Source organism: Ochotona curzoniae, unplaced genomic scaffold (assembly GCF_017591425.1).
Source record: "Ochotona curzoniae isolate NIBS_2020 unplaced genomic scaffold, NIBS_Ocur_1.0 scaffold_4505, whole genome shotgun sequence".
Classification (NCBI taxonomy): domain Eukaryota; kingdom Metazoa; phylum Chordata; class Mammalia; order Lagomorpha; family Ochotonidae; genus Ochotona; species Ochotona curzoniae.
Window position 1 is genome coordinate 3,744,479 of NW_024467118.1, and position 25,306 is coordinate 3,769,784.

At 45.7% G+C, this 25,306-nt stretch overlaps 1 protein-coding gene across 1 annotated transcript in view; it reads right to left on the reverse strand.

Annotated features, from left to right (window-relative positions):
- Positions 1–3,103: 3,103 nt before the first annotated feature.
- Positions 3,104–25,306, reverse strand: part of CLNK (cytokine dependent hematopoietic cell linker) — an 80,301-nt gene continuing 58,098 nt past the window's right edge. The window contains exons 15-18 of the mRNA XM_040966319.1: positions 17,072–17,202; positions 16,168–16,245; positions 10,728–10,883; positions 3,104–3,250 (exon numbers count right to left, since the gene is read on the reverse strand). Coding sequence (XP_040822253.1) covers positions 3,104–3,250; positions 10,728–10,883; positions 16,168–16,245; positions 17,072–17,202 — 512 coding nt within the window. The remainder of the gene's footprint in view (positions 3,251–10,727; positions 10,884–16,167; positions 16,246–17,071; positions 17,203–25,306) is intronic.

Genomic DNA, 25,306 nt, shown 5'->3' on the forward strand with positions numbered 1-25,306 from the left:
CTTCGCAGGAAATAACCCCCAAGCACTTCTAACTCAGTCTGATTTCCAGAAAACATAGCTCATACAAGGCCTCAACTCCTGGTCATGGGAAGTGACCCTTACTCCTGTTGGAGATGTTTATATTTATTTTCAGATATGTTCATAAATGTAAGTGCTATGACTTCTACTTTCAAACATGGCTGATTTCTCCCTTTCTTCTCAGAATCACATCATATCTTTGTCAGAAAAAAAGATAGGATAATACATTTTTAAGCGCACAGGGCTGTCAGGATGCTTGCCTCACCCCGAGCCCCCGCCTCAGCGAGACGTTTCAACTCAGGAACACTTCTTGAGAACACACTGAATGTATAGCCAGGCCACCAGGGCATGGGGCTGTCCGTCATTTCCAGCAGCCTCGGGGTGACTCGGGTTTGTTCTGGATGTGAGCCTGCAGCTCTCTGTGGGTCCCTGTGTTCAGTAAGCTGGTGCTGAAGCCAGGGAGAGTGAGCCGGGATGACACAGTCTCTAACTCCAACAGTCTGCCCCTTCATGGGCCGGGTCAGGCCGGGTCTTCCTGTCCTGTGCAATCCTGTGCACATGAAAATTCCTTCTTCCACATGTGTTACATTCCAAGATGAGTCTCCTTCCTCCACTGGGATGTATCACTTCACACTGACCTCTTGAAGGAGGCACACCTGAGTGGGGGAGGATGCACGCCCAGAACTCTGCCCAGACAGCTCCTTGTCAGCTGCTTTAGAACACAAGTCATGCTGCTATCATGTTGCTGCTCTATTCTCTGGCTTTATAATTCCTTTTAATATCTGCATTAAAGTACAATCATATAAATACCTCATTTATTTTACAGTGTTGGTAGTTGTCTATTAATTTAAACAAACATTTTTCAAACCTATCTCACTCTAACAATTGTATTCACTTATTTTAAAGTGTGTAAGTCAATTTATTTTTATTGGAAAGGCAGATATACAGAGAGGAAGATCTTCTGTCTGTTGATTCACCCCCAAGCGGCTGAGCGGCTGTAACAGCTGGAGCTGAGCCAATCTGAAGCCCAGGAGCCAGGAGCTTCTTCCAGGTTTCCCACGTAGTTGCAGGGTCCCAAGGCTTTGGGCCGTCCTCAACTGCTTTCCCCGGCCACAAGCAGGGAGCTGGATGGAAGTGGGGCTGCCGGGATTAGAACCAGCATCTGTATGGGATCCCAGTGCGTTCAAGGCGAGGACTTTAGCTGCTAGGCTACCACACTGGGCTCATAAGTCAATAATTTTTGAGATTTATTTTTCTTGGGAAGTCAGATTCACAGAGGGAAGGAGAGCAGAAAGAAAGACCTTCCATTTCCTGGTTTACTCCCCCAATTGGCCACAATGGCTGGAGCTGAGCCAATCCAGAGCCAGAAGCCAGGAGCTTCTTCCTGATCTCCCATGTGGGTGCAGGGTGTTAGGCTTTGGGCATCCTCGACTGCTTTCCCAGGTCACAAGCAGGGAGCTGGATGGGAAGTGGAGCTGCCAGTGCACAAATTGGTGCCCATATGGGATCCTGGTGCATACAAATTTAGGAGTTTAGCCACTAGGCTACCACGCTGGGCTTGGTAAATCAGTATTTTAACGTTATCTCTTTTTTCTTTTTTTTCCTGATGCCAAACATTTGTTCGCCTTCAGCCTTCAGAAGGATTCTCTTCTGCTCAGAGAATTCATGAACTCAGATGTTGTAGTCTGTTTTGCCAGCCTGTGTATGAAGTCTGTTCCAAGGAGGACACCTGTAAAAGACACAGCAGCTGCGCGAAACCAGTTCTTGTGGAACCAGCTGGTGGTTTTCATCCTCAGTGTCAAGGTCAGATTCCAAACCGCTTCTTTGTGAAGATGGCAAGTCTGCTGTTCCCCTTGGACTGGGCTCTTCCGTGGACTTGCGAACGCCGGACTGTCCGGCTCATCAATGTTGTCCTTATTAGCTCCTTGTAAAACAGGGCCACTTTTGATTCTGTGCCAGCCCGAATAGAGGAGCCCGACTGACGGTATCTAGCAGCCGAAACTTTGTAGTCTCTCCAGAAGTTTTGAAAACTAGTCCTCCAGCGTCAGTGCACCTGCCCACCAGCCTCGCTACGCCAGCGCCGCCAGCAGGCGCAGGGGCTGATCCTCATAGCACGGTGCAGATCCGCACAGCACGCACCCTGTCTTTCTTGTTTAAATGTAGCTCTTTGAGGGGATTCTAAAAACCACGCGGGGCAGGAGATGCAGCGAAAATGTGATTGTATGAAGCCAGGAAAGAGAGGTTTCAGTTTGGATTTTCTTATGCTGAGAAAGATCTGTAACTTCTTTGAGGGATAAAACGAGGCCTTGTTCCCCTGAGGAGAAACAACACATGATAAGTGCAATGGAGAAGGTCCCGCACCAACCCGAGGACAGTTCTCTTTAAAGTCTGTAATTGGAATTGTCAAAAAAAATTACTTGTCGTCAAACTCAAGCTTGCCTACAAGCTGGAGGAGTTTATGGCTCTCCCCGTTCCTTCCTGGGAAGCCGCTAACTCCATCTGGTGCGGTTCCCCTGAGTGGAGTTAGCTGGAGACAGGTCTTGCGGCCCTCCTACGCAGGTATCTCTAATTTCTGACTTTGAGGTGATAATCAAAAGCGCTCTTGTTTTCCATACCTTCTTTCTTCTAGATAATCACAGTTTCCAATATTACAAATAAAACAAGGCTCATATATCCCGTATCTTTGGCGTAAGGCACCGCCCACACAGTTTAAGTGGACAGTCCACACCATTCGGAACAAAGGCAGCTGGGTCCAGTAAAGAGCGGAGGTTTGGGAGTCTCACGTGGCCTTGTCATGTGATCGCTGCAGCACTTAAGCACCTGCTTCTTGGAACCTTCTTTGCTCATCTGCAGCATGAGTCTAATGACCATGCTTATAGTCTGTTTAGAAAACACCAGGTTTTTGCTTTTGCATCTTATCAACACTTCCTCTGTGGCTTAAGCTCTCAAAGCCATGATTGATTTTCTGATTTCTATTATAGATGCTCTTCTTCTCTACAAAGTCTAAAAGTTGTCACTTGAAGATACAGGAAGCAATCCTTTGAAGAAATGGGGCCCACCACACAGAGGATACGGCAAGGACGGGCTACCAAGGTGAGAAGTGCCTGCTGAGGGGGAGGGGCCGGGTCAGGCAGCACTGTTCCTTGTGCACTCCAGTTTTATCTTTCCCATCAATTAGTATGATAGGAAAAGATTTGTAGTACTGGATGATGTCTTCCACGGAATCAAATCTCTGAAACAGAAGATTCACAGTTTTGTAAATATCTCCTTTGTAGGTTAAACAGGTGAACTCATCAACAATTTTTGTATTTAAAAACATGACTATCTTGAACAACAACAACAACAAAGATATAGTAAGCAGGGTTATGCAAATAAGTGGTAAGAAACATGACAATGGAGTGAGACAGCTGAGAGAGGTCAAAGGTGAACTCTGGAAGCTGTAGGATTCCTGCCAGCCCAGAGTTCTTGGGTTGGTTGTTCTGGTCAAGCCCCACTCTCGTCCCAAGGACTCCGATGCATTCATTATACACTAAACAGACTCGTGGACCATGCAGAGGCTCCAAGCTTGAGCTGAGTAAATTGGTGGGAGTCATCTGCCACAAGGCTTCCTCCTGCTGCTCTAATGAATTCTGAGCACAGAGGGACAGGGGCAGCCACAGAGCTCCTGATGAGGTTAACCCTTTTTACCTTTCCCCCCTGGGCTCCCTGTGAAAGCTCAAGGCTGGCTGTGGATCCCACTGTTTCTAGGGTTACTCGGAGAATGTGCTGTAGAGATGGGAAGGCTCGTGAGCCTACTTTAGCTGGGGGACTCAGCAAGTGCTCCGCCAAGGGTATAAACCTGTGGTAGGTTTTAGCTTATAGGTGATTCAAGATTAATGGAAAAGGTGGGTTTGGAGGATGTTCAGAGCATGCCCAGTGTTAGGAAGGCTGAGCGCAACAGGAGGGCTGGTTTCGTGATGCTGGAGGAGAGGTTTGGGAGATAATTAGGAAGAACTTGTTCAACCTGCCTCTCGGTACTTAAGGCAACCCCTCCCCGGCAAGTCTGTGCAGGGAACAGGGCTGGTAGTCATCTCTGAAGGGCTAGGGGGAGGCTGGACTCGCTCAGGGTCATGCGATGGGGGCCAGTAGAGCCTCGTTCTAGATGATTGTCTCTTTTGTCTGTTACATGGCTGTGTCCGAGACTGATGACTTCTGATACCCCAAGAACGGAGGGGTCACAGCCTGGGGAGGGGAGTCACGGAGGGGTCACTTTGATTCCTGTTTGGGTTTGTCTCCTCTTCTCTCTTCCAGCATATTCTGGGTGCAGAAAAGTTGGCAAGTCTCAGATATATAGGGAACTTCAGAAAGATAGTGGAAAAATGAAATTCAAGATAAGTTTATGTTCGTGCAAATCACTATAGTCCATGCATGTACCACAGTGTACACTTTTCATGAATTTTAAAAGTATTCTATGCATTGATTTAAAAAATTTGCACTGAAATATACTCCTCTTATTTCATTGTTCATAAACTTTTGGAATTTTCTTTGTTTCCAATGGGGGATGCTGTTGCCAAGGTTTCTGTCCACATGCAGATTATTTATTATATTGTGGGGATTATAGCGCATACTGTTTGATACTAACAGCTGCTTCCACTTGGGATATGTGTTGAGAGCTCGAGGACCTCAGAAGACCTCTCAGGAGACTTCCCTTGGGGCCTGCATGTGCTGCTAGGTGGCACTGTCCCCTTTGCTTTGTGGGAGCACCAGGCTGAAGTGCTGCGTGGAGGATGTGAAGCACATGCGCCATACTGGGGCACAAGCCTGGGGAAGGCAGAGTAGGGGGCTCAGGTACCCCGTGCCCCTCCATCCCCAGCCTTCCGCTCCCATGCCTCAAGATATCGCCCCCTCCTTCCAGCCTGGCTGCTGCTTGTCTCTGACCACATCTGTAAGGGACTTGTCCTGGACCTGCGCCTAGGTCTGTGGCAGAGATTTCTATGAGCTGACCTGTGCAGAATGCCCCAGTCCTCTCATGTGGCTAGAACATAATGAACTTGACTGATTATAAACTGCAGAAATCCTTCGGGTGTGGAGGCTGGGAAGGCCAGGATGAATGCGAGTTTGGTGTCTGGATTACGCATTCTGGAGGGCTGGTGACTTCTCATCTTCCTCAGGGCGTGAGGCCTGAGGTCTCTTTATAAGGGTCCCGCTCGCAGTCATGAGGGCTCCATGGTCACAGTGTCATCACTTACCAGTACCATCACCTTGGAGGTATTGATACATAAATCTGTTTTGTTTTCTGGTGAGGGATAAACCTGCAGGCCACAACATCACTTCTCTTATGTACAGGATATATCCAAGTTTTGATTCCTACAGAGGCAAGATGGTTTCCCAGTTGTCCAGCAGGGGGAGAAGTTGTCCTACTGCAATGGGATCAGCTGAGGTGGAGGACCTAAATAAATCCCTGAGTTCAAAGCCTTGCCGTGTTACCTTGTCACTGTGTGACCTGGGGCGGTTTTCTGACATTGTGTCTCAGGGTGGTGATGTTAAATCCTGCCTCTGAGTCTGCTGCGAGGATTAACTGAGCCTGCTCGCATGGCCTTTGGAAGGAAGCCGGGCACATGGTGACTTCTAGGGAGATGTCAGGCATCACGGTTCCCTCCTGCCTGTGGCGCTGCCAGAGCATCAGCAGACAGCAATGAAGTCACAGCAGGTGCTCGTGGGCTTCATCCCAAGTCTTCAGGAAGAAGGGAAGTTCTTGTCTTTCATCTCCAATGGTGAACTAAGGACTGAGTTTTCTTCCTCTGTCTTCGCATTGAACAAGACCAAAAAGGAGTGATGAAAATAAACTTTCCGTGCAGAACTTGTCCACAAACTGGAAATCTTTTCTGATATCAATAGTCAGAGGGAAAATGCTTTGTATCCTCATTCCTGGTTTCTTTAGCATTGTTCCCAAATAATGAATTCAATATGAATTGTTTTAATAATCTGCATGGATGACATTTTATATGAAGTTATAATTTTAACAGGTGTTAGGAAGCAAGGCAGGAACAATTAATCATATTGTCATTTCTTACTGTGGGCTTATGTAAATCTGATGGGTCCACATCTGAAATAATGCCCTAAAGAGACTTTAAAAAACATGATAATTAGGCTTTTACTTTTATGTTAAATTACATTTGTTTTCCCAGGGAGACAGCAAATGTCATGCTATTAGATCTTGAAAATCTGTGGAAGCCTTTTGTTTACTCTGGTGTAAGCTGTGGTCAATGTGTCCTTGCCAGAAAAGGCAAGAAATGTGGGTGCTCACTGGGAGTGAAAGAAGGAAAGAGGCGAGAGAGAGAGAGAGAGAAGGAAGGAAGGGAGAAAGATACCCTGGTGCACTGTTTGTCTCCTAGTCTTTGAAATCTATTCAGTACATCTATACTATACTTTTCAGACACTTTTCTTAAACATCTGCAGAGCAAAAAAAGGCCTGCTAGTTGAAATGGCTCTGTGCTCTCCCTTCTTGAGCTTTGGAAGACGTTGAAGCAGGGTTGATGTTTGATGCAGGCAAGGCCGTGGATCTGAAGGTCGTTTATGTCAGGTGTTTCCCAGGCCAGCTAGGGCTGGCGTTCCACCAATCGGCCTATGGCTCAGCTGCATCTCTGGATCTGCCCAGTGTTCCCAGAGAGGACGTGGAGTTTCATGTGGTGCAGACACCAGCTGTTGGGAAATGGAGCCCCGGGTCGGTCACTGGCTTCGGAAGCTGCAGGAGGAGACGTTTCAGACTATGATGGAATGCAGAGTGCAGCCTCCGTGGTGTGTGGTCCAGGGAGAGCAGCTGCAGGAAACCAGCTGGGGGTAATCCCCAAATCTGAGGAAGCCAGACAAGGATGGCCAGCTCCCCTCTTCTGCTGACCCAGCGTCGAACACGCAGCACACAGAGGTGCTGTGCAGCTGTGTGCTCCACAGGCGTGCCTGGGTTTGCTCACCCCCTATGCAGGGAGGGGTGCAGAGGCGGGGGGTTCCCTTGTACTCCTCCGAGTGTGGCAGTGAGCACTGCGTGGGGCACACAGCCCTCACTAAAGGGCCTCGGAGTCCTGTAAGATAGATGGGAGGGGAAGTTCCCGAGCTCCTGTGACTGTGTGTGTGTGTGTGTGTGAGAGAGAGAGAGAGACTGTATTTACATAACCTCACTGTGAACTCAAAAATACTCATGAGTTAGGTGTTGCTACCTTATTGGTACACTTGAATTCTCAAGTTTTCAAGTCAACTGGAAAATAAAACAGACATGAAATAAAAATTATGCTTAGGAACCTCAATTATCATTTTCCTTATCAAATGGATGAAGAAGATGCTATTTCTTTATTTGAACAACTAAAGTTGCTGGTGACTGGCATGTGTTTAGAGGAGCCTGGCCGTATCAGTTTTATATGTGTGTAGTTTTAAGATGCGGCATTCAGCCCAGCAAAGCAGAGCGCTCAGGCTGTGGGAGGCGTGAAGAACAGAGCGCGGTCCACAAGTGACCCTCCCACAGGGCAGAGCGGAAGGAATCACCTGCGAACTGTGACTATTCACCCAGTCACTGGTGCATGGTGTGCTGTATGTGTTAACTGCCAGTGCTCCAGGCCCGTTGCAAACAGGTGTGGCATGGTTGGCATTTGGTTATGACATTATCTGAAGATGTATGGCAGAATCAGTCTTTTTGCGATATGTATAGAATTCCAGTGTTGCTATTTACCGCTGTGACCTGGGCCCAGCCATTCGCGTTTGCCTCGCGGACTGTTGAGCTGGGGTTGCTCACAGCACCTCCCTCACAGCGCAGCATGGGGATGAGATTCAGTAGATCAAGTCAGTTGATAATTGCTACCTGCACACACCAAACATTGCTAAGTATTCAAAATATGCTAAAGGAGACTTGTTTGGGAGCGGCAAGGGAGGAAAATGTTCTCAAAACAAAAAGGAGATTTCTTAAAATAGGCATTTGGACCCCCAAGGCAGATGCTCAGTGACAGTAATTAGAGCGGCTCATCTGAACCGCCTAGGTGACAACGCCTTACAGGCGGGCACAGCCAGTGAGCAGCTGACCTCCTGAGCACATGTTGTCAGGCTCTTAGTAGAGAATCACTCTGCTTTCTCTGTTATTAGCAGGCCAAAGTGGGGCTGGCAAGAAAAGCTGTAATCTTGTTATATATAGGTCTGCTCTGGTTTGAATGCAGTGAAATTTAATGCACTCATGTTAGGATTTCATCTCCATTCTGAGACATTAAGTGGTGGGACCAGGTGGGATCTGTGAGAAGTGACTAGGGGTCTGTTAATCTGTTCACGCCCTGAATAGAGGGTGCCTGCATTACCTTGGGAGGGGTCTGTTGGAAGCTGGCTGGGCAAGGTCTTTCCCTGTGTGACCCTCTGTGCTGCCGCAGGGCTCAGCCAGCAGGATGCCAGACCTTGACCTTGGACCAGAACTGTGAACCCCAGTAGACCTCTTTATAAAAACAGATCTGTGGTGTTTGGCTGTTAGCAATAGCAGAGACTGAGACAGAATGTCAGTTTCCTTCAGTGGTAAAGGGGCCTTTTGCAGGGGCAAAATGAAAGAGCAAACGAAACAGCCTCTGACAGAAGACCCAGCCCGTGCCACGGTGCAAGGGCCACTGAAAGGAACCCTTCAACTTGGGCGTTTAAAAATCATGTATGGCTTTTCTTGGCAATGAGAACTTCTGTGAGGTGGAAATTGGGCAATAGGGAAGGTTTAAAGGATTTTTTCTTCTGGATAAGTGTGTATTTGAGTGAAATTACATTCTAGCTGTCCAAATAATAACAATGTAATAATGAACATTGGACATCTATCTCTCTAGCTCTGACATAATCCTTATTGTGGCTGCATTTGCAACAGTGTTATTCTATTTACTCTCCATGCACCTGTTCATGTAAACCAACCCAGTACTGATCCTCTCCAAGCGATGCATGATTAGAGCTGAGATCTTTACTAAGCTCACTGGCAGGACTTTCACAGGTATGAAAGGATTTTAGTCACCTGAAGCATTCTGGTAGCCCTGGCACTATGCCAGTATGTGGAAGTTCTGGGTTTATACTGATGTTGGTAGGGAAGCAGCTAGAGAGTGGAGCTAAGGTGGCCGACACCTCCGTGCAGCCTGTGCTGGAGCCTCTTGTGCCCTACCCAGGCCTGGCCTTTCCCAAACACCACCCTTCTGTGCATGGAAGAACAGCAGCTTCTGTGATCTTATCACCTGCAACCAATGCTCACTAAAAATATCCAGCGTGGCTGCCAGAGGCATCCTTACATTTGTGTTTAACTCATTATAAGGTCATTGTAATAAAATTACCATAGTGGACACTCTGACTCCCAACATGTACTTGATGCCGTGATACTTCAGGATTTCCAAAAAAAAGGGCAAGGAAACAGGTGATACTCCAGTTGTTTCAAACCCTACCCTCTTTGAATATTCAGTGAAGCCTCACAGTAGGCACTACTCCACCTGACTGCAGATCCTGTCGGGGCAGCCCTGAATCCTGCACTGGCTCTGCTGACTTCTGCCCATGTCTTCTCATCCTTCATCTTGCACTGAAGTATTTGGACTTAGCCACCCCACAATAAGATTCCGGTAGTTTGCTCGGGCTGCTATAACTAAGTAGCACACCCTAAATGATAGGACTGTTCCTTCACAGTTACGAATGCCAGAGGTCCAAGACAAGGTTGTGATCCGTGCTGGTTCCTTCTGAGGTTTCTGTGCTTGGCTTGGGTATAACTGTGTTCTCGCGCGGTCATCACTCTGTATCCTAACCTCTTGGCTTGGGGTCTATTACATGACTTCATTTAAGCTTAATTTTCTTTTTAAAGTCCCATTTTCCATTTCTGAGATACTGGGGTTAGGTCTTCATTGTGTGAATTTTGGGGGAACAGAACATAGTTCAGCCTGCAACTCAAGTGAACAGATACAGAGACCTGGCGCTGTGAAATGGGTCACTGAAGTGTGGAAGTCTAGGCTTTGAAAGAACATCGACATTCCAGAGAGTGAAATGGTGGCCTGCGGTCACATCCTTAGCAAATGGTGACACAGACCTTCCCACTTTCCCTCCCCTTTTCCTGTCTTCCTTCCATCCCCCAATGAAGGCTTGAATAGCCTCTCCTCGCCTTCTTACCTACTCTGTGTATTTGACCATTTTCTTCCTCTTTCTCAAGCTCAGTTTCTCTATGTGCAAGACAGAGACAATGGTCACATCCCAGAGATGTTGAAGATCAGAATAAGTTAATGCACACTGACTACGCTCACCCACACATCTTCAGAGAAATGCCCTTTCTCATCAGTTTGTGCAGTCATTCAACAATTCTGTCCTGGGTCCACTCCTCCACCTGACCCCCTATCAGCAGATCTGTACTGCAGACGGGTATGCTGCACAGGGTACCGAATACTGTGCCGGAGACACAAGCCTATGCATAGATCATGCGAACAGACTTTTGAAATGCCTTTGATGAGAGATTAGTGCTGGGGAGGAAGTAACGTCGGTATGGGCTTACATGGGAGACTCCTTGTGTTCTGTAGAGGTGCCCGCACTAGGCAAGTCATGCCGTGGGTGCCTGGAGTGGCCAGGCCTAGTTGGGAGGCGGACAGACTGCAGCCTCCACCTGCAGCCAGTGCTGTCCTCTCTGATCCCATCACCACATGACTCCAGCCCCCTCCTCAACCCCGCTTGTCAACAGCCTGCAAGAGAGGCAGCCGACTTACACCCACCTCATCTCCTCTGAGGCCCGTGCCCAGGGCGAACTGCTGATTCCTCTCCAGGAAGCGGATTTTCACATTGTAGACTTTGTTCCCATAAAACACCACCAAAACGTAGGGCTCTGCCTTGGATTTTGTGGAGCAGTCTCGGACCAGGAAGGTGCCATCCTATGGAACAAAGGTACATGGTCATCTGAGGCACGCCAGCGGCCCACCCTCGCACTGCCAGCAGTCATGATGCGTATGTGTGTGAAATCCCACCTAATTCAGTTTTATGGCAAGCACGTTACTGGTTTTCCCTTGGTAATTTTTGATTGCATGTCTGTTTATCTAAGAGTTGTTGTTTCTGGGACATGTACCAAGAGGAGCACCACATTCAGTTCTTCCATCATCCTTTACTGGCGTCAGTTTGCTGCCTACAATCTCAGCGTGGCCTTCTTTGAGAAGTGCCTCAGCCAGGCATGTGGTTTGCTTTTTCATTGCTCCCACAGCCCCTTTCCTGGTTCTAGCTCCTGACACTAGCCAAGTTATCATGTCATGAAGGCACCATCTACTTGTGCTCATGTCACTCTGTCAGCATGAAATGCCCTCTTCTGGTCCCTGCCTAAGTGCTTCCCTTCAGCTGTCAATCTTCCCAAGGTATCTATTCTGCCTAATGCCCAGTTACTATTCTAGAAATACTGAAGCCACTATACCATTTGAGGAGGTTAAGATTTTAGCCTAGTGAATTGGGTCTTCATGCCAAGATATGGCTAGTTGGTCCTGGGTTCCCTAAAGAGGCATGGTGTTTCAGTCATTGATATGAAGATACATGAAGAGATCTTATTAGGGAGTAGGAAATACAGCTGGGTGAGGCCAGTGCAGGTGTGGCACTAGAGGTAGCAGCTGGGGAAGGATGCGAGCTGTCAGAGGAGGAAGAGAGTTGGGAACATGAGTGTTTCAGAAGTCATGAGGTGGAGAGTGACAGCTTACAGAAGGCCAGCTGTGTCTCTGCCAAGTTCAGGCCATATGAGAAATAATCAGACACCCTGCTCTTTGGGGGCAGCTCACAGTGAGATGCGGCAGTCCTGCTGGCATTAACACACTTGCAAGGGTTAGCTCTGTGGCTGCTCTGTGCCATTCAGATAGATGCAAGTGCTGAAAACCTGTGGCTGCTGTACAGATGGCCATAGTGATGTGTAAAGGATGCATGTTATGGGGGTGAGAGGCCCAAATGCCAGAAATGCAGGTGGTCTCTAGAAAAGCACCTATTCTTGCCTTTCGATTTTGGTCCAACTGAGATCCAGCTGGCCTTCTGACCTGTAGAGCCCAGCTGGGGCTGGCCTTAGTGTGTTAGGCAGACACGTGCAGGCTGGGAGACCACTATACCACTCTTTGGGCCTTCTTTTCATCAAAAGAAAAAAAAATATTTTTAGAGCTGCCCCAGGAACCCGTATGCTGATGGTGCTAGAGAAGCAGTATTCCTGCCCTGCCATCCTCCAGCGACCCGTGCGCCTCAGAAAATGCTCCCCTTGTTCCACTTCCAATCTGATCCTGACATGTCTGTCTCAGCTCCCCATCTCAGCTCTTGATGTGCTTGGATCTTCAAAGCAACAGAATGTCAGATCTTTGCAGCTTCTAGAAATTAGGATGTGGGCATCTTAGGGAGGGGTGTTAGTCTGTTTACCATAGCAACTTAACATTTATTTATTTTGTTGAATTATGCAGCATCCACTCTTAGAATGCAGTATTAAAATTTACTGGAGACCTCTTTTTTTTTTTCTCTGTCCACTAGTCAGTTACGTCATTTGGGTGTTTCTTCATTTAGCAATGCCCACTGCTCTGGTTAGTTGAGTGTAGGCTCTGTTCTATTAGCTTTGAATGACCTTCTATCACTTCTAAGTAATTCAGTCCATTTCTCTGCACAAAGCATCCCTTTCATAATGACTTACTGTTCGTCAGTCTGGACTGGTCAAGGCAGCAGCACCCGAATGTGCATTCTGAATAGGGTGTGGGGTGGGCTGGGCTGCAACGTTCACCAGCTCATACAAGGCCAAATGGAAGGCCAGACTATGCTGGGCACTGGCCTAAAACTCAATGGCATGTATGAGAACTGGGTCTGGGAGTGGATCAAGTGGAGGAACTTGGGAAACTTCCCTGGCAAGTTATAGCTCCTGTTGGTGAACATGTGGTCCAGACCTGGGGGTCGAACAAGCTGGGCAAAGTAGCTCCGATGGCTAGCCAATGTGTGAATTGATAATGGAATGGGATGTACCAGGCAGGACTGAGCAAACCTTAGCCCATAAGTAAAATTGGAAACTAGGAGGGAGCACAGGTCATGCCGAGATAGGCTCTTGCACCTACTGGTCTGCATGAGCCAGGGATGCTAAGCCACAGTGTTTAAGGCAGGGGTCGGGACAGGTGAGGGGCTGTGCCAAGCTGAGTCAGAGCAACCACAGGCATGCGCGTGATCTATGGCTGGGAATAGGCCTGGTTGGGGAGCTAAGGGGACACCCTAACTGGGTTGAGGTTCCCACCAAGAGGCACATGGGCTGGAATGGGGGCTGTGTTCTGATCAGAATGATTGTATTCTCCTTTGGCACAAGTGTGGACTGGGACTGGACTCACCAAGCCAGGCCAGACTCCAACACCGTCTGGTATCCTGGAGGACCAGGGTAGATGTGGGACAGACTAGGCTAGGTCTGAACCCCTACTGAGCCATGTGTGAGCTGTATATGAGTATGGACAAACCGTGGCTGGGCTGAAACATCCAACAGCAAGAACCAGATTGGGTTGAAGGCCAGTCAGGAAAAGCCACTGTTGAGTAGGGTTGCCTCATGGACCCACTGGTATGCACAAAATCTGGCACTGGGAGAAGTTCTGATGGAGGAGCCTGGGCAACTCCTCTGGCAGGACACAGACCTGGCACGTAAGCACAAGAAGCATGATAGGAAACAGCCCAGAACAGGCCATGGAAAGTTACCCACTGGCATACAATTGGCATGGGTCGGGGGCAGACCAGGCTAAATCAGTTTACATCATCCACTGGCGAATCCGAGCACCAGAACAAAGTGTGGGTCAAGTCAGGTTCGGTTGCGACAAAAATCATTGCATATTACGGAATGCCAGGGTGAGGTTACCTGTACCAGATGTGACTGCAGCGCCCAACAGCACATGTGAGAATCAGGAAGGGAGGGGGCGTAGCCGGCAGGGGGAATATGGGGGTGTGATTCCTTTGCTGGACAGCTACTCCCGCCGGAGAGCGTGAGCTGGGATGGGGGCAGACCAGACTAGGCAGGGCTACAACACCTGTGTGCATCATGTGGACTAGATCAGGGAAAAGCTGGGCTAGGCTGATTGTTCCTACTGGTGCAAGCTACAATTTCAGTGGGTGAGGGTTGTTTGGGCTTAGCCGCAGCATCAGCTGGCAGAAGCTGGCAGTGGGGACTAATTCTGTCAAGTTAAACCACACAACCAACCACCTGGAGAGTGCATAATCCAGAAGTGGGAGTAGCCTGGGAGGGAAATAGTGGGCTCCTCCCTCTTGGGTTACCACTCCGATGGGAGAGCAGGAAAACTAGGATAGGGGCTGGGATGGCTAGACAGACAGGCACCCAACAACATCCGTGAGGGCTAGATAGTTGAGCTGGTTAGATGGAACTAAGCTTTTAATACCCATTGACATGTATGAGAGCCCAATGGGATGTGAGACAGACTGGACTAGTCTGCTATACATACTGGCAAACCAGGGTAGGGGGTGGGCCTGGTGGGGGTTATTGTGGGTCACTCCGACTAGGCCGCAGCTCCCACTGGTTTGTGTGAGGGGGGAGTGTGTGCTGGGCAGAACCAGGTTGGACTACAACACCCATTGGTTCCAGTGGAAGACAGGGCTGGAGGCAGAACGAACCCAGCAATTGCAACCATTAGCTGATCGGGGTGATGGACTGTGCCAGGCCCTGTGCTTGCTACTATATACAAGAATCTGGTCTGGAAACACCTCAGACAAAGTTCCTTTGGGGATCCTCCCAATCGAACTACTGGACTCGGAGCCCTAGCCATGCAAAGACAGAGGACAGGACAAGTCAATCAACCACTTCAGCTATATGATGGCAGTGAAAAACTGGACAAATGGAGACTCTATGAAGGACTTTGTCAATCAGTGGATTCTTCAGTGACCTCATCGTGCTCGGAGTGGTGAGACTGGCAGCAATTCATAACTGTTGAACCAGCAAAACCGCTTGAGCAAGACCCTCGGAGCATGCCCCACATTAGGGACCTGGGGTGGGTGGGAGACTGGGTGGGGCTTCTCCCTTAAAATCCCCCTTTACTTCAGATACATAAAGGAAACAATATGGAAATGATGGTCTTGCCTACTTTCCTGTAGCTGTTGAACCTTTTTACCCTAGTCGACTATGTAAAGATCTTTAAAAGTATAATAAAAAAAGTAATGACTTACTGTTGGTAATGGTGGTTGTGGTAGTCATTTGTCCTAATCAAACGTATTCTTCCCTCCCTTGGGTCATTTGGGAGGTTTGTACTGTCTTACACCCTTTGAAGTTACTTTTGGTTGTGTGGCTTACTTTAGCCAATGATATGTGAGCAGAGGTGAGGTATGTTCCTTCTGAGCTGAAGTTTTAAGAGCCGTGGTGGGATGGAGGAAGTTAATCAGTGAGGTGGGAACTCCTTTCTTGAACATGGAGCGTAAGCCGTGCCATTATGCTCAGGAGCTGAGAGCTGCAAGTGCAGCACAAGCCCTCCCATCCTGGCTGCCTGGACCATCAAGGCCCTTTCTCTGCTCTTAAGGAACGAGACACAGCGAGCAGCTGGGCCTGAGCAGACCTTTGCTAACGAGATGACACTGGGAAGACACAGATGGAGCCCCTTTCCATTCTCACCTCCTCATCCTCACTTCCATACCAGATCTTCAAGAGTTCCTTAGGGTTGACCTTTCTGTTGCTAACTTTAGAAAAAAAGACCTATACAGTTCTTCAGGAGGTTGAGAAAGTCTTAGAGTCTGCCTGAGACCCGAAACTCCATATTTAAAAATCCCCTCTCTCAGAACTGGTGTTGTGGCTCTGCGGCCTAAACATCTTACGACTAGAGTGCTGGTTTGAGTCCTGGCTGTTCTGCCTCTGATCCTTGGAAGGAAGCAGAAGCATGGCCCAAATATTTGATTGCCTACTCCTCATGTAGGAGATCAAGATGGAATTCCAATTTTCTGCCTTTGGCCTATGCCAGTCTTGGCCATTGTGGTCATTTTGGGAGTGAATAAGCAGATTGAAGATTTCTTTCTTTCTCTCTCTGCCCTTCAAATTAAGATTTTATATATATTTTTTCTCTAGAATGAGACAGGGAGGGTGCTGCAGAAGCCACTGCACTGAAGGATACAGCTTGTGCCACCCTGTGATCCATGAGCTGAGCACACTGGCACGATGCAGGGAGTGGGGATGGTGGGCCCTGTGGGAGGCGTTACCTTCCTCTCCTTCATTAGTGCTTCTTCTACTGCCTGCCGACCGTACTGTCCAATGTACCACTCGCTGTGCTGTACATCCTGCAGGACAGGTTCACACAAGAGGGTATGAGATTCCAAGGAAAGTAGTTAAGTATGAATTAATTCAGAATTTACTTTTGTTCCCTTAGTGTCAGTCAGCTTAACTTTATTGCTGATGTCCAGTTCACAGAATTGCATCCCTGAATTTAGGTAAGCCCACAGATGCTTGGGGAGATGGATACAAACTAGTGATAACTGAGAGATTCTGAAGTTGATTGGAGAGTCTGGAAGGAGCTAGAGCTTGTACTCCATCAACTGAGAAAGGTCCTTTGGCTACACTTTCTAAAGTGCAAGCAAAGGATCTAGCCACTGCTGCTTTCTGAAGCGGTAGCTGCCCAAGCCCCAAGAGCAGGGATGGATGTGAGGGCTGGAGCCTGGGTTTACCACAGCACCATCAGAACAGCAGGAGGGCTGGCGTTGTGGCAAAGTGAGTTGGACCTCTGCAAGGGCCACCATCTTCTGTGAGCACCAGTTAGCCTTCCAGCTGCCCTAGTTCCAATCCCACTCACTGCTAAGCAGTCTTGGAGGCAGCAGAAGATAACCTGACTACTTGGGTCCCTGCCACCCACATGGGCGACTCAGAGCAAGCCCCTAACTCCTGACTTTGGTCTGGGTTACTCCAGAACTAAAGCAGCAATTTGCAGGGTGAATTAAAGGGTGGAAGGTCAGTCTCTGCCTCTTGCTCTTTTCAAAAAAGAGGTAGGTACAGATTCTGAAATCTTTGTGTCACTTGTTTTTAGCTAATAAAAATATTAAAAGCCAATCTCAGAGCTTCCTGTTGGGTGAGCACGGTGAGGGAGAGCTGGCAGCGTTCTGCTCGCTGTACCTTTTGCTCAGACGCCGTGGGGCAGGGTTTTCTCCGGCTCGGGGGTTCACAGGGCGGCCTGTTCTCCCGGGGACGGTAGCTGGCTGAGGGCTGGCATCTCTGAACGGAAGAGGGCAAGCTGCCTGTGTGATCTGGGAAGAGGACGTTCCACTAAGGTGAGGTTTCCTTACTCACCCAGCCCGTCTGCCTCCCACCCAGAGTGGAAGCCTGCACTTCTGCCGACCCGCCAGTTGCCCTTCTCTGGCCCTTGACCTGCCTCTGCCCTTCTCTGGCCGTTGTGATGTGCTTGGCAGCATCCTGGCAGAGGCCTCAGGTGGCCTCTGTGCTGTTGGCTTGCTTTGGCTGTTGCCATGTCCCTCCCATTTCCCTCAGACACCCAGAGAATTCTCTTGTATGAGGTAGCTCTAACTTCGCTAATCCCTCTGGTCAAATTCATGACCTCCTTTGCAAGAATCTGAACATGTTCCTTCATCCACTACACTCTGAGTGGCCTGTCTTCTCACTTGGACAGCCTCATCTTCGGGTCTCCCCGGTTCCATCCCTGTCCATTCCATTCTGGGCATGAGAAATCTCTTCAGCTACTTAAATGTGCCACATTTGTCTTTAAATCAGAAAACACTTTTCTTATAAAAAACAAGCTGCTAATAATAACAAAGATATATATTGTTATATATTTGTATATATGTATATATATGTATATACACACATATAAACCACAAATATATAAATAATATATATTATATTTATGTATATGGACACATTGCTTTTTTAACCTATCAGGATGACTGACAAATTGTCATTATTGAGACAATTATTTGGCAAATATTTTATTAATAATGAAGAAACAGAACCTATCATTTCATGACAAACAAGAGAGCATTTTTTTCTCAGTTATAAACGTAAGCGTGGCAAGTGCAAATTGGGCTTTGGGAAAGCTTATATCTGCCACTAGGATGTAAGAGCATTGCAATAGCTGGGCTGTCTGGTAAGAGTAATCGCATTCTTTGCAAGCGTGTTTGCTCGACGTTATGACGCATGTGCTATTGCAACATCAGTGCTTGTTGCGAATCATTATTTTCCAAGTGACCAATGAATGATGATATAAGAGCACGCTTTGGTAAAAGGTTAGTTCAAGTGCAAGATAGATCAAAGAATTTGAAAGCTTACAAAATAAGAATCTACTTCTAGGGTTTTGGTTTCACACAGTGCCTGAGTTTAGCCTACTACCACTTGTCAAATACTGATGTCATACTTTCTCCACATACTGCAATGAAAATGTACACTTCTGCATATCCTTCCAGTAACAAAATAGGAATTATATGAAATCCATACAAATATGGAATAAAGTATAAGGAGCAACACTCTGCAAAGACCTTTGGAATTATGTTGGTAATTTTAAAGATCAACTGTTTTAAAAAGAAATCATAAAGCTTTAAGAGAATAGAAACAATACAGAAGTAAAATGCTGGGGAAAAGGCATATAATACTAAAGATAGGATTGGTACGATGATAGACATATTGAAATTTAGAATTCTGATCATAGCTTAACACAAACTGGGGAAGAATAGACTACTTGTTGAAATTTCTGAGATGAATCCTAGAGCTAAACATTTAGCAAATATTTACATGACAGTTACTATAACAATTGGAGTAGATCTATATTCTACTTCTTGTTATTAAAAACCCCAATTTCTCCTTAACGCCATTAAGTAGAATGAACAGTATTCCTGACAGTCTGTTAATTTTATTTTAATAATGTTGAGATTGTGGCTTTTGATGTTAAGCCTAAGAATATTTGTTATAAGGACTTGAAAGTATCAAAGTCTTTGGTGCAGAAATCTGCTTGATCACTTAGTTTAAATTCTGTTGATCACAGTAAACTAATTTAAGCAGCGTAAGACTATTATAATGGGAATAAAGGGGAAGTGTAGTGTTTAAGAATCTAGCTTCTTCCTAATGTAGACCCTGGGACGTAGTGGTGACTCATGGAACTGGGTTCCTGGGCCTCATGTGGGAGACGGATGGAGTGCCAGGATGCCTGCTTTGGCCCAGAACCCAGCTTCAGTTGTTGCAGGTGCTTGGAATACAAGCCTAGCTGATGGGAGCTCTGTCTGCTCTCTGTCTCTCAAATAAACACACAAGAAAAAGAGGAAGAAAGAAAAAGATACTTCTCTTTTTAACATTTCATTGTATAAGTAAAAAGAGCTTAAGCCTCAAACACAATGCAAAATCCTTACCATCAGCATTAAAGAATTCTGAGGGGTGTGTGTGTGTGTGTGTGTGTGTGTGTGTGTGTGTGTGTGTGTTAGCTTGGGAAGAGGAACTAAACCAGAGTTTTGATGTTTTAGTGTGTTTTTGTTGAACATGCTAAGTGACAAGCAGGTATAGCTCCAAAGAGAAAGGGAAGAAAGGAAGAGACTAGTCCAATGCATGCAGAGGGTAGTAACAGTGTGGTACATAGGAGACACGAAATTGTGCAAAAGTAAGTGCAAAGGTGTGAATAACAAACACCAAGGGTGCAACTTGGAGGCAGGTTGGCTGAGAGTGTCCAAATGCATTGTGTTGGTTCTAAATCAGGCAATTTTGAAGAGTAGACAGGAGAGTGTGGCTGTCTCTGCCGTAGGACAGCCTGAGTAGTGGGCTCTCTGGATCTCACTAAAGGTATTTGCTTTAGCAAAGCCCATGCTGTTTTCCATAATGGCTATGCTGATGGACACACACCACCTCCAAGGGCATTAAATAACTCCCCGTTCTCTGAATCCTTGCCAGATGTTTTCCTCTTTTTGGTGATATCCATTGCAACTGGAATGGGATGATATTGTATTATGATTTGGGGCTGCTTTTCACTGATGACTAGTGATATTGAAGATGTTCTTGAGAAACTTGGTCAAAATAAAAAAGGAAAAAGAAAACAAAAAGAAAAAAAGAAATTTGTTAGTCATCTGGGTGTCTTCTATAGAAAAGTGTCTTCAGATCTTTGTCCATTTAAAAAATTGATTAAGACTTGGATATTCTTATGCCTTAGTGAAAGTTAATAAAGGTATCTGATAGAACTAGTGGGTAGAGGGCCCAACATGGTGGCCTAGAGGCTAAAATCCTTGCCTTGAACGTGCTGGAATCGGTTCTAATCCCGGCGGCCCGGATTCCTATCCAGCTCCCAGCTTGTGGCCTGGGAAAGCCGTCGAGGCACAGTACTGGCCGTTGTGGTCACTTGGGGAGTGAATCATTGGACGGAAGATCTTTCTTTCTATTTCTCCTCCTCTCTGTATATCTGACTTTACAATGAAAATAAATAAGTCTTAAAAAAAAAAGAACTAGTAGGTAGAGTAGTGATTAGAAGCCAGGGAAGCGAGGAAGGGGGGAGAGATTGGTAACGTGTTCCTTATCTTGTGTTCAGTGGCACAGCAGGGGAACTAGCTTCTATGACAATCTGTGACCTATGTAAAAGTAACAGTGAAAAAGAGCGTAGGACTTCCCAACATTGAGATAGAAACGTGAGTTACCCCAATGTAGCCATTACAAATATATGCATGTACCACATGATCACACTGCATCCCATCAATATGCGCAAATATGTGTCAATTAAAAGTAAAAGATTCCAGTATGTGCTAGTTATACATCTAAAGAACAATGACATAAAAAACATTATAAGCAGAAGGATGGAGACTGTGAAGCAGATCTCGAGCATACATGGATACGCTGCAATAACATTCAATTGACTGAAACATTTGTTCTATATTTCAGTGAGGCAGGACTTGGAGGCATGTTATTTAAGTGTTCATAACAGTCTTTTCAACATGAACTGAGACAATAAGAACATGCTTGAGAGAGGAAAATGACCATATCCGTATTTTCTATCACTCAAATTGTGTTGCATATACAATAGTGTTCAGTCATTATGAATTTTTCATGAAATTGTGGCAATTGACTTATTATCTTTTCAAGCATGAATGCCTTTCTTGAATATTTTAAAAGTCCTATTCAAAGAACAAAAAAGGTTTTGGAAATAGTTTTGCATCTGTAATCTATTCAGAAAATGAGTTAACTAAAGCAAACCAGGAGAAACACAAAGCCACGACTTTGCCAAGCAGTTTCCCTCAGCGCCCTGGCTGTATCCATGAATGAATGAGAGTCTGAGCATGTAGCTCACGCCATGTAGTTCAGTGATTTTGTTCTAAAATGATGGAAACAGCCAATCTTTTCATATAAAGTAGTATAATGTACATATACATATCTGCCCATAATAAAAAGGGTAATTAACATAGCCATCACTTCAAGCACTTATCATTGAAAATCTTCTAGCTATTGTCATTTTATAAAGACCCTGCATTGGCTGGCACACACGGGAATCAGTTCTGGGGCTCATCCACCCACCAACTGGACCAGTGGTCTGAGAACTCCAACCATAGGGAAACTCATAGAATCTGTGGTCAGACCAGGGAGAGTGTGTGTCAGAATCGGCTTCCTTGGTTGCTGAAATCTGTGAAGTGGATAGCATACCCAGATGCACATGGGGATGTGACAAATCATTGAGGCCTGCAGAGAACATCTAGTACCACAGAGGGCAGAACAAATTGGACAACTCTTCTGGCCAGGTGCTGACAGCAAATATCTGGGAGAATGGAGATTCTAAGGTGGACTATGTCAGTGGATCTTGGGAGGATTTCCTCAACCTTTTAACAATGAAATCAGCAACACCTCAGAACTACTAAAACCACATGGGCAGTGACCTCAGAGCATGCTCTCCACTGGGGACCCAAGATGACATTGAGTGGTTGTCCCACATGCCTAGGTACTGATGTGGTTAGGCTGCTGGGAGTGGCCCTCTCCTATTCTCTTCTCCCTTCCTCCAGATACAAGAAGAAAACAAACAAACAAAATTGGAAACAATTGTCTCATTCTCTTTCTTCCATTACTTGACCCTTCCCACTCTAATCAGTGGTCCACACGGGCATCTGTCCTTCTCAGCTATGTAAACATCAACAAAAATGAAATTAAGAAAAGATTTTTATTTATCTGTGTTTGATAGAAAGGCAGGTTTACAGAGAGAAGGAGAGACTTCCATCACTGGTTCACTCTCCAGTGGCTTCAACAGCTTAAGCTGAAGTGATCTGATCTGAAGCCAGGAGCCAAGAGATTCTTCTGGGTCTCCCACGTGAATGCATGGTGCCAAGACCTTCGGCTATTCTCTGATGCTGTCCCAGGCCACTAGCAGGGACCTGGATGGGAAGTGAAGCAGCTGGACATGAACCAGCATCCATATGGGATGCTGGCACTTGGAGGTGGAGGATTAACTAACTGAAGTATTATGCCGACCCCAGGCTTTTTTCCAAGTATAGAATTTATTGTTGTTAACTATGGTGGTCAACATACAGGGTAAGAGATCAGTAAATCTTATGTCTCTTCATCACTGACCAAATGTCCCCTTCCTCCTTCTCTCCTGCCCTCCAGGCTCTGGCAGCCACTTTTCTATTTTTTGCTTCTGTCAGAATGATTTCTTTAGATTCTACAAATGAGAACTATCATTTGATACTTGTTTTTCTGTGCTTGGCTTATTTTATTCAACCTAATGAGCTCTAGGTCATACATGCTGTTAAAAATGTCAAAATTTCATTCTCTTCTATGGCTTGAGTAATAACATATGCACTACACTTTAAAAATTGATTCATCAATTGATGGACAACTAGGTTGATTTCACATCTTGGCTGTTTTCTTGACTAGTGTTATAACAAGCGTGGGAGTATAGATATTGCTTAGATGATTCCACTTTCTTCAGACATACTTCAGTACCACAGATGGACTTTTTGGTTGCACACAGTTCTATTTTTAAGGTTTTTGGAACCTCCATACTATTCTCCATAATGGTTACACTAATTTACATTCCCACCAAGAATGCTTAAAGGATTCCTTTCTTCGACATTCTTGCCGAAAGTTGTTTCTGGTAATAGTGACTCTAGCTGGAGTGCAGTGAGATCTCATTGTTGCTTTGATCTGCATTTCTTTATGATTAGTGGTGTTGAGCATTTTACCATTATTTCATGAAATAAGCCTCCCTTCTTGCATAAGGGAAGGTCACAGATTGACACAGGTCAGGTTCTAGAATATTTGGGACAGCACGATGTAGGTGGCCAATAGCATATGAGGCAGGGTAGCATATTAAACAAAGCCTGGGTTGTAAAATCATACTGACATCACTTAGTACTAATATTTAAAAATTCTCATGAGGCTTATGCTTTTAATGCAGTGCCAGACCTGTGCTAGCCCCTCTACAAATGCTAGTTGTGAGTGTTGTTAAGTTTATTGGAGAATCATAGCTTAGGCCTTTGTGTTGTAACTTTTATAATAAGACATTTTGTTTTAAGCTGGTAAGCCATAAATATTTATGGGGAGATTTTAACTTGCCTTTACATACCATTTCAGGAAAATTTATAAGAAAAAGCATTTATTTTAAATAGAAGGAGAACATTACTGTGACAAATATTAAACACAAGTGAAAAACCCAAATAAATGTGGTTACTATCATAAATTATTTCCTCATTTGTAAAGTAGAGATAAAATATCTCTAGATACTGAGATGTACACTTCATTAGTCTACACTGATTCCCTGAAGTGTTCAACTTGAAACCAGAAGGCTTTGGAGGGGACTCTGGATTGAGAATTCTGTAAGAGTGGAGAAGTTGTGTGTAGTTCTGACACCTGATCTTGCCAAGCACTGGGATTTGTACATGCACTGATATCTAGCAGAAGGCACAGCTGCTAGAGGGCCATCTCAGATGCTTAGTCTTGCTTAGAATGAGGTGGGGGCTGTCACAATTCTGTATCGTTATGGTCTAGCTCAGTTGTGGGCAAAAACCAGGTACCTGGTGGATATTTATTACCAAAAAGAGATTTAATAGATGCCAAAACATTTCCCCGTGTTCACCCCAGACTTCTGTTAGCAAGCTTGTTTCCTCTGAGATGAATTGAGAACGACAGAAGAGACCCCAGTACTAATGATTCACTTGCAGCACTGGGATGTTTGGACTCATAACCATGAAGACCATCTTTTCACTAATCCTTCTGTTCTATTCATCAATTGCTTTTTCTGTTTTAGATGTCCATGATGTTTATATTTCAAGTTAAGACACTGGATTTTTCTCTAAGCTAGGATTCCGTTTGCTCCATCCCTCCAGCATATTTAATAACTCATCAGAAGGAGGACCTGTCGGTCTCTTGAGTCTCTGGACTTTCCACCTGGGCATGCCAAGTCCTTTCATGCTGATACCCCCAGATGTGACCTGACACAGTCCAGTGTTCCTGACACTGGACTCTGAGGTTAAATCTGTTGGGGTATTCATACTCTTTTTCATCATTTTCTTTTTTTTTTTAAATAAAAGAATTGTGTTGGGAATTGCATCAGGGACCCAAGATCCACATGGCCTATGGCAGAAGTGAAAAGAAGGCATAAGGCAAGCCAAGGAGGAAATTCTTCAGTCTACTGAGGTTAACTGAGTAGGCTGAAGAAGAGGCAGTTCAGAAAGTTTGGCTCTTGAAGCATCAGTTCGTTCCCACGTGTCAAGCACAGGATCTCATTCATTTACCTAGTGTGTGAAGTTCCCTCACAGTTTTCACCATACTCCAAGGGCTTTTAATCTTCCAACCCCAAAACGACTTTTTGTCTCAACAGAGAGAGAGATTTCTGGTCTGTACCCAAACATAGAATCTCCTTGGCAAATACAGTGAAGGAAGAATGAACATGACAGATCTAGTGTGGAAAGAATAGTACTAGTAGTAATATCCTCACTCCCGACCCAAGAACAGTCGTATACTGTATGCTGCTCTGAGCAACTTCACCAACACAATATGCTGCTGCTTTTTATCTGTTCAATTTCACTTTATAGATTTTCCCTGAGATGAATCTCTGCTATACCTAATAGACTGGGGAAAATTAAAAGTTTATCAGAAACAACTGTTAGAGAGGATGGGGAATGAGGAGGACACACAGACTGTTGGTGAGGTTGGTAACGTTTCCTTTGGGAAATACATGATGATACAGAAGAAGTGCAGCAATTTCACTCTTAGAGAAACCATCATAACATGTACATGGGCAGCGTGTGAAACCAGTGATAAGATAATGGATAGTAATGTTCTTAAGAGGAAAAAACTTGAGAACTCTGTAACTGGTCATATGTAGCTGTGAATTAAAATGACATCTTATTAGTGAATTGGAATGCTCTATGGCAATGAAAATGAGCT